The following is a 10,000-nucleotide window of genomic DNA, read 5'->3' as shown; positions in this document are numbered from 1 at the left end:
TAGAATTAGGGTTAGGGTTGGGGTTGAGGTAAGAATTAGGGTTAGGGCTTGTGTTGGGGTTGGGGTTGAGGTTAGAATTAGGGTTAGGGTTAGGGTTGGGGTTGAGGTTAGAATTAGGGTTATGGTTGGGGTTCAGGTTAAGGTTAGAATTAGGGTTAGGGTTGGGGTTGGGGTTGGAATTAGGGTTAGGGCTAGTGTTGGGGTTGAGGTTAGAATTAGGGTTAGGTTTGGGGTTGAGGTTAGAATTAGGGTTAGGGCTAGAGTTGGGGTTGAGGTTAGAATTGGGGTTGGGGTTAGGGTTGGGGTTGAGGGTAGAATTAGGGTTGGGGTTGGGGTAGAATTAGGGTTGGGGTTGGGGTTGAGGGTAGAATTAGGGTTGGGGTTAAGGGGAAGAATTAGGGTTGGGGGTAGAATTAGGGTTGGGGTTGGGGTAGAATTAGGGTTGGGGTTGGGGTTGAGGGTAGAATTAGGGTTGGGGTTGCGGTTGCGGTAGAATTAGGGTTGGGGTTGGGGTTGAGGGTAGAAATAGTGTTGGGGTTGGGGTTGGGGTAGAATTAGGGTTGGGGTTGGGGTAGAATTAGGGTTGGGGTTGAGGGTAGAATTAGGGTTGGGGTTGGGGTAGAATTAGGGTTGGGGTTGGGGTTGAGGGTAGAATTAGTGTTGGGGTTGGGGGTAGAATTAGGGTTGGGGTTGGGGTTGAGGGTAGAATTAGGGTTGGGGTTGAGGTTGAGGAAAGAAATAGGGTTGGGGTTGAGGGTAGAATTAGGGTTGGGGTTGGGGTATAATTAGGGTTGGGGTTGGGTTTGAGGGTAGAATTAGGGTTGGGGTTGGGGTAGAATTAGGGTTGGGGTTGCGGTAGAATTAGGGTTGGGGTTGCGGTAGAATTAGGGTTGGGGTTGGGGTAGAATTAGGGTTGGGGTTGAGGGTAGAATTAGGGTTGGGGTTGGGGTAGAATTAGGGTTGGGGTTGGGGTTGAGGGTAGAATTAGGGTTGGGGTTGGGGTTGGGGTTGAGGGTAGAATTAGGGTTGGGGTTGGGGTAGAATTAGGGTTGGGGTTGGGGTTGGGGTTGAGGGTAGAATTAGGGTTGGGGTTGTGGTTGAGATTAGATTCAGGGTTGGGGTTGGGGGTAGAATTAGGGTTGGGGTTGGGGTTGAGGGTAGAATTAGGGTTGGGGTTGAGGGTAGAATTAGGGTTGGGGTTGAGAGTAGAATTAGGGTTGGGGTTGGGGTTGGGGTTGAGGGTAGAATTAGGGTTGGGGTTGGGGTTGAGGGTAGAATTAGGGTTGGGGTTGGGGTCGGGTTGAGGGTAGAATTAGGGTTAGGGCTAGTGTTGGGGTTGAGGTTAGAATTAGGGTTAGGTTTGGGGTTGAGGGTAGAATTAGGGTTGGGGTTGGGGTTGAGGATAGAATTAGGGTTAGGGCTAGTGTTGGGGTTGAGGTTAGAATTAGGGTTAGGTTTGGGGTTGAGGGTAGAATTAGGGTTTGGGTTGGGGTTGTGGTTGAGATTAAAATTAGGGTTGGGGTTGGGGGTAGAATTAGGGTTGGGGTTGGGGTTGAGGGTAGAATTAGGGTTAGGGCTAGTGTTGGGGTTGAGGTTAGAATTAGGGTTAGGTTTGGGGTTGAGGGTAGAATTAGGGTTTGGGTTGGGGTTGTGGTTGAGATTAGAATTAGGGTTGGGGTTGGGGGTAGAATTAGGGTTGGGGTTGGGGTTGAGGGTAGAATTAGGGTTGGGGTTGGGGTGGAGGGTAGAATTAGGGTTGGGGTTGGGGTTGGGGTTGAGGGTAGAATTAGGGTTGGGGTTGGGGTCGGGGTTGAGGGTAGAATTAGGGTTAGGGCTAGTGTTGGGGTTGAGGTTAGAATTAGGGTTAGGTTTGGGGTTGAGGGTAGAATTAGGGTTTGGGTTGGGGTTGTGGTTGAGATTAGAATTAGGGTTGGGGTTGGGGGTAGAATTAGGGTTGGGTTGGGGTTGAGGGTAGAATTAGGGTTAGGGCTAGTGTTGGGGTTGAGGGTAGAATTAGGGTTGGGGTTAAGGGGAAGAATTAGGGTTGGGGGTAGAATTAGGGTTGGGGTTGGGGTAGAATTAGGGTTGGGGTTGGGGTTGAGGGTAGAATTAGGGTTGGGGTTGCGGTAGAATTAGGGTTGGGGTTGGGGTTGAGGGTAGAATTAGTGTTGGGGTTGGGGTTGGGGTAGAATTAGGGTTGGGGTTGGGGTAGAATTAGGGTTGGGGTTGAGGGTAGAATTAGAGTTGGGGTTGGGGTAGAATTAGGGTTGGGGTTGGGGTTGAGGGTAGAATTAGTGTTGGGGTTGGGGGTAGAATTAGGGTTGGGGTTGGGGTTGAGGGTAGAATTAGGGTTGGGGTTGGGTTAGGGTTAGGGTTAGGGTTAGGGTTAGGGTTTAGGGTTAGGGTTGGGGTTGTGGTTGAGATTAGAATTAGGGTTGGGGTTGGGGGTAGAATTAGGGTTGGGGTTGGGGTTGAGGGTAGAATTAGGGTTAGGGCTAGTGTTGGGGTTGAGGTTAGAATTAGGGTTAGGTTTGGGGTTGAGGGTAGAATTAGTGTTTGGGTTGGTGTTGTGGTTGAGATTAAAATTAGGGTTGGGGTTGGGGGTAGAATTAGGGTTGGGGTTGGGGTTGAGGGTAGAATTAGGGTTAGGGCTAGTGTTGGGGTTGAGGTTAGAATTAGGGTTAGGTTTGGGGTTGAGGGTAGAATTAGGGTTTGGGTTGGGGTTGTGGTTGAGATTAGAATTAGGGTTGGGGTTGGGGGTAGAATTAGGGTTGGGGTTGGGGTTGAGGGTAGAATTAGGGTTGGGGTTGGGGTGGAGGGTAGAATTAGGGTTGGGGTTGGGGTTGGGGTTGAGGGTAGAATTAGGGTTGGGGTTGGGGTCGGGGTTGAGGGTAGAATTAGGGTTAGGGCTAGTGTTGGGGTTGAGGTTAGAATTAGGGTTAGGTTTGGGGTTGAGGGTAGAATTAGGGTTTGGGTTGGGGTTGTGGTTGAAATTAGAATTAGGGTTGGGGTTGGGGGTAGAATTAGGGTTGGGGTTGGGGTTGAGGGTAGAATTAGGGTTAGGGCTAGTGTTGGGGTTGAGGTTAGAATTAGGGTTAGGTTTGGGGTTGAGGGTAGAATTAGGGTTTGGGTTGGGGTTGTGGTTGAGATTAAAATTAGGGTTGGGGTTGGGGGTAGAATTAGGGTTGGGGTTGGGGTTGAGGGTAGAATTAGGGTTAGGGCTAGTGTTGGGGTTGAGGTTAGAATTAGGGTTAGGTTTGGGGTTGAGGGTAGAATTAGGGTTTGGGTTGGGGTTGTGGTTGAGATTAGAATTAGGGTTGGGGTTGGGGGTAGAATTAGGGTTGGGGTTGGGGTTGAGGGTAGAATTAGGGTTGGGGTTGGGGTGGAGGGTAGAATTAGGGTTGGGGTTGGGGTTGGGGTTGAGGGTAGAATTAGGGTTGGGGTTGGGGTCGGGGTTGAGGGTAGAATTAGGGTTAGGGCTAGTGTTGGGGTTGAGGTTAGAATTAGGGTTAGGTTTGGGGTTGAGGGTAGAATTAGGGTTTGGGTTGGGGTTGTGGTTGAGTTTAGAATTAGGGTTGGGGTTGGGGGTAGAATTAGGGTTGGGGTTGGGGTTGAGGGTAGAATTAGGGTTAGGGCTAGTGTTGGGGTTGAGATTAGAATTAGGGTTAGGTTTGGGGTTGAGGGTAGAATTAGGGTTTGGTTTGGGGTTGTGGTTGAGATTAGAATTAGGGTTGGGGTTGGGGGTAGAATTAGGGTTGGGGTTGGGGTTGAGGGTAGAATTAGGGTTTGGGTTGGGGTTGTGGTTTAGATTAGAATTAGGGTTGGGGTTGGGGGTAGAATTAGGGTTGGGGTTGGGGTTGAGGGTAGAATTAGGGTTAGAGTTGGGGTTGTGGTTGAGATTAGAATTAGGGTTGGGGTTGGGGGTAGAATTAGGGTTGGGGTTGGGGTTGAGGGTAGAATTAGGGTTAGAGTTGGGGTTGTGGTTGAGATTAGAATTAGGTTTGGGGTTGGGGTTGAGGGTAGAATTAGGGTTAGAGTTGGGGTTGTGGTTGAGATTAGAATTAGGGTTGGGGTTGGAGGTAGAATTAGGGTTGGGGTTGGGGGTAGAATTAGGGTTGGGGTTGGGGTTGAGGGTAGAATTAGGGTTAGAGTTCTCTCAAGGAGAGATTTAAAAATTTTAACTGCAACAAACATGAATCTCAACATAACTTTACATCTCAGCATGGATTTAAACACAGTGGATCAGTGGGTCTCAGTGTATCTGAGTATCTTAGTGCATCTCAATGTGTCTCTCAGTATGTCTCAAAGTGTCTCAGTGTGCCTGATTGTATCTCAGTGTGTCTCTGTGTATCTTGGTGTGTCTAAGTATGTCTCAGTGTATCTCAGTGTGTCTCAGCGTGTCTCAGTATATCTCATGGTGTTTTAGTGTATCTCTTACCCGTCCAAGCAGAACAGGTTCCGGTCCACTGTACTCTTCTATAACGAAAAACTGGTTCCAGATCCAGCTCCTCCTTCTCCTAGAGAGTCGGACATTTCCGACAAGCACTTCTTGTAGATGGGACTTCGGGAAATCCGTGGAATGGATTGTGGTGTTAGTCTTTAAACCCATATTAGACTTTTTGCTGCTTTGCTGGAGGGAAAGTGCAGACGTGGTGCTTTCTGAGATTCTGTCTCTAATCTGCTCTCTGTGTAAGAATCTCAGCTCCTGGTTCTCTTCATGCTCCGGTGTTAAAGCCTCCCTTGGACTGTGTGAGCTCGGAGAGGGTTCAGCAGGAAATGAGGAGTCTCTGTGTGTCTCCGGAGTCTCAGCGTCCTTCACACACACACTCAGGCACACACACCAGCTGAGGACAAGCAGCACGGATCGGCTTATCGGCATGATTTAGTGGAGCGTCGGCTGTGGGATAAGAGCAAAAACAGGCTGATGCTTTCCTTCCTTTTCTCTCCTCTCTTTCACTCTCTCTCTCCACCTCATCTTCTCTCCTGAATCATTTTTCGTTTTATTTCTTGGATCCATCCCTTCATCTCTGAAATCAGTGCTTATTCACAGCGTGTGTGTGTTTCTTCTCTGGAGTCTCTGAGTCTCTATCTTTCCCTCCCTCTCCTTTACTCTCTCTCTCTCTCTCTCTCTCTCTCTCTCTCTCTCTCTCTCTCTCTCTCTCTCTCTCTCTCTCTCTCCAGCATGTGAAACTCTCCTCATCCCCCTTCTCCCAAGCTTTTAACCTGCAATCACAGATAGAGCCTGAGTCACAGTGGAGGTCAACACTGGATTTAATTACACTTGCTGTTAATCAGCAGTGCTTTAAGGCTCCTCTGGGAATTTATTCCAATAATTGATTGTTTATTTGTTCGTTCACTTTATTTTAGATTGGATTCCTGCCTGTCGTTCGCAGATTTAACAGCTGCAGCCTGAAGGAAGTGATGAAACAGCAGCACTGAAATGCAAGAATTCACTACAACGTCCCCACAAGCATCTCTAATTATAATATTAATCAAGAACTTATTTGAGGAGATGTTCCTCATATCCAGTGCTGATAGAACCTGTTCGAGGTGTCACTACTCCTGTGTGTCAGCTGTCACCGCTCTGATAAATTCGGGATTATGATTGGTCAGAAGATGTTGAACAGTTTTCTTGCAGCAGCTCTGGGAATAATTATTATTACTTATTATTATTAATTATGGTTTTTATAGTAGCAGCTCCTCATCACAGACCCACACCGTGAACACACCACATAAACATGTGTAATGTGCTGTGGTGGAGTTTTCCTTTGTGGACATTAATGTAACATGAATGGAAGGAGTCTCCAGTGTCAGTGCTTTGTAACAGTCAAATCAGGTCTTATATTTCACTCCTCAGCCTTCCGTGATGTTCTACCTGCTCTAATCCACCTCTTAATCCCATCATTTTGATGCCACATCTGTAGAAACCATCAGCATTATAGAGAAGTGCAGTAGAACAGAGCGCTGCATCACACACAGGATTTCATACAGTCAGAATGAACATCATCACTAAAGCAAGAAACCCAAAGAACACAATTCAACACGTCTCCTTTCACTGTAGCCACAACTGCACCTCCACATACATCATCTCCAGCAGGAGCACTGATATTCAGCTCATCACATCACAGGAAAGAAAACCCAAAAGTATAAATGGTTGATGAAAAAGCTGAACAACTTTTTTGAACTGTTTTGTCAAACTTTCCTCACCATGTCCAGCTTTTCTTTAAACGTCTGTCTTTTAAAAGTTCTTGTAAGTAAATGCATGTGAGATTGTGCAGTTTGCTACAGATGCAGTTTGTAAGCTCTGACTAGTGACACGCTTTGATCATCCAATCAAAGGATGTGAAAGTGCTGATGTTACTGTACGCCTGCTAGAGGGCCCTGGAGTGATCAACTCGCAATCTGATTGGTTACAGCAACAGCTTCAAGCAACATGGATTTCATGTTAAAAATCCCACAGTGCTCACAGTGCTGGCGTTAGGGCAATACGTGATGTGATGCTGAAATCTGATTGGATGGAAACTTCACTAGGTGACACAGCAGCAGCAGCAACATCAGCAGAGCACCTGAAGGAAAAACTATGAAATAAAGAGAATGAACTTTTTGGAATTATCATCTCACCACATCTCACCACATTTCATCATATCTCACAATATCACACCACATCTCACCACATCTCATCATATCTCACCACATCGCACCACATCTCATCATATCTCACCACATCTCATCATATCTCACCACATCTCACCACATCGCACCACATCTCACCACGTCGGCACCACAACTTACCACATCTCACCACATCTCACCACATCACACCACATCCCATCACATCTCACCATATCTCACCATATCTCACCACATCACACCACATCTCATCACATTTCATCATATCTCATTATATCTCACCACATCTCATCACATCTCATCACATCTCACCACATCGCACCACATCTCACCTCTCACCACATCGCACCACATCTCATCACATCTCACCACATCGCACCACATCACACTACATCCCATCACATCTCACCATATCTCACCATATCTCACTAAATCACACCACATCTCATCACATTTCATCATATCTCATTATATCTCACCACATCTCATCACATCTCACCACATCACACCACATCTCATCACATCTCACCTCTCACCACATCGCACCACATCTCACCACGTCGGCACCACAACTTACCACATCTCACCACATCTCACCACATCTCATCACATCTCACCACATCTCATCATATCTCACCACATCATACCACATCGCACCCCATCTCATCACATCTCACCACATCTCATCACATCTCACCACATCTCACCACGTCGGCACCACAACTTACCACATCTCACCACATCTCACCACATCTCATCACATCTCACCACATCTCATCATATCTCACCACATCATACCACATCGCACCCCATCTCATCACATCTCACCACATCTCATCACATCTCACCACATCTCACCACGTCAGCACCACAACTTACCACACCACATCTCACCACATCTCTTTACATCTCACCACATCTCACCACATCGCACCATATCTCACCATATCGCCTCTATCCTCCACTTTTCTGGTCTCACTTTCATTTAGTCTTCTGTTCATTCTGTTGAGAGTTCTCTAAACACTTCTACAACAGTTTAAGTCTCTTGTATCTCAGACACACTATTGCTCTCTCTCTTGAAGTTCTTCTTCATGTTCTCACTGAGCTTTTTCTCATCACAATCAGCTTTGCTTCACATCCAGAAAGATCCTTCAGCTTTAATAAAACTGCGTCTCTCTGAAAGACGCTTCTCTCTTGGAACTCTGACCAAAAAGGTTAAGTGTAGCTGTAGGAAAAGCAAACAAGACCACACACACACACACACACACACACACACACACACACACACACACACACATGCTGCAGGACATTTTACAGTGAGAAGGACATGCTTTTTGATTTATGAGCTGCTCTTGGTGATTTCTCAGCATGCGTTACTTCACATCCACAGTTTTAATAACAATCCATCTGCTCGGCTTCACCAGCCCATGACAGCATGTTCTTCATTTAACATCTTCATGTTTATACACAGATTCTGGGCTGCAGACAGTGATGCTGGGAGATGCAGTGAGATCTCAGATCTCCAGATGATTCAGATGATCGCATTGTACAAGATCTCTATAAACTCTTTTCTGAACTGTGTGTCACACATACACACACACACACACACACACAGACACAGACACACACACACACACACACACACACACACACACACACACACACGCTGAGGTTTAAGGATGTTTTTCTCTATATTAGTATAATATCTTTGACTATTTCCATCACCGTGTCGTATCTGTAGCTGCCCTGTGAACTGTTGGTGGATTTCTGATGAGTGTCATTGTGAGGGTCAACACACAACATCTCACACAACAGAACTTCATCATCAAATCTGTTTAGTTGCCATGAAGCGAAATCTGGCACAGAGTCTGTCAACTCACTACAGAGAGAAATGATTTTTTGAAATGTGTTAATTGATACACATTATTTACATTATATATTATAAACATATGCTAATTTCAAACATTTCTCATTATAATAAAACATAAAGGAATGAAATGTCTCTTTTTCCCTCTTTTTCTCTTCCTCTATTGTCTTTCTTCTTCATTTCAGATGCTGTGCTGTGAAACAGACCGTTAATACAAGCTGATTTATGTGTCCTGCTGCACCTGATCAATGCTGTATTTCAGCAGCTGACACACACACACACACACACACACACACACACACACACACACACACACACACACACACACACACACACACAGTCAGGGTAAAAAAGTCAATAAAAAGTCCAAATTGTTACAGAGATCAAAAATTCTACAACTACTTACTGCTACTCCTTTTGTAATGTAAAATGTGTGTTTGTTTGTAGGAATGTAACACACTTGTATTACACATGTACATCACACACACACACACACACACACACACACACACACACACACACACACACACACACACACACACACACACACACACACACAGTCAGGGTAAAAAAGTCAATAAAAAGTCCAAATTGTTACAGAGATCAAAAATTCTACAACTACTTACTGCTACTCCTTTTGTAATGTAAAATGTGTGTTTGTTTGTAGGAATGTAACACACTTGTATTACACATGTACATCACACACACACACACACACACACACACACACACACACACACACACACACACACACACACAGGGATGATAGAAATGTTCAGGATTGAGACACAGACCATTAGAGAGCACTAATTACAGTCAGAGTGAGAGCTGATGGGAACAGGAAGTCATGACCACGTATGGAAAATGGACACAGGTGCTCGTAATTAAAAGACGCTCGAGTGATCAGATCTGTTCAGATCAGATCTGATGTATGTGGAATGAAAGTGTATCCCAGGCGGTTGTTCTTTAAGAAAGAATAATTGTGATTCGTTAATAAATTGTTGTGGTATTAAAATAATAAAACACTGTGATATTTATTCTTTTAATCCTTATACCCTGGTCAGAGTGAATACTGGATTGTGATTGGCTGGAAGGATGGTTGTAACTATAGTAACATGTAATTCCAGTTCCATCCAGAGTGAGAAAGCAGCTACTGTACACACTCACTAATGACCTTACTGAAGCACATGGAGGAGTTTTGTGTGCTGGTGGAACTTCTGGTGATTTTGATAAACAGTTTGAGTCTCAAGATGAATTTGAAGAACTGAAGACGAAACATTTCAATGAGAAACAGAATGAAAAATGGCACCAGAAGTAAACTCCAACTGCGTCACTGTTAGTGTTCTGCTGTTTAACCGAATACGACACTCAGTATAAATACATCACACACACACACACACACACACACACACACACACACACACCACTGCGTCATGTTATGCACATGTAGTGTGTGTTATGTGACATGTACAGTATGTAAGTGTTTTTACGCAGTGCAGATTC

At 45.4% G+C, this 10,000-nt stretch overlaps 1 protein-coding gene across 2 annotated transcripts in view; it reads right to left on the bottom strand.

The window, feature by feature from the left end:
• LOC310723022 (cadherin-24-like) overlaps nucleotides 1-5,129 on the bottom strand; it is a 22,224-nt gene extending 17,095 nt beyond the window's left edge. Inside the window, exon 1 of one of the 2 annotated variants that reach the window (XM_083570843.1) lies at nucleotides 4,439-5,129. In XM_083570843.1, the coding sequence (XP_083426969.1) occupies nucleotides 4,439-4,879 (441 nt within the window). In that variant the 5' untranslated portion in view covers nucleotides 4,880-5,129. The remainder of the gene's footprint in view (nucleotides 1-4,438) is intronic. The other variant, XM_083570844.1, reaches the window with a different exon arrangement.
• Between the last annotated feature and the right edge of the window lie 4,871 nt (nucleotides 5,130-10,000).

Source organism: Silurus aristotelis (assembly GCF_946808225.1).
Source record: "Silurus aristotelis genome assembly, contig: scaffold_148, whole genome shotgun sequence".
Lineage (NCBI taxonomy): Eukaryota > Metazoa > Chordata > Actinopteri > Siluriformes > Siluridae > Silurus > Silurus aristotelis.
The sequence above is the reverse complement of the archived record's forward strand: the minus strand, read 5'-3'. Positions and strand labels throughout refer to the sequence as shown.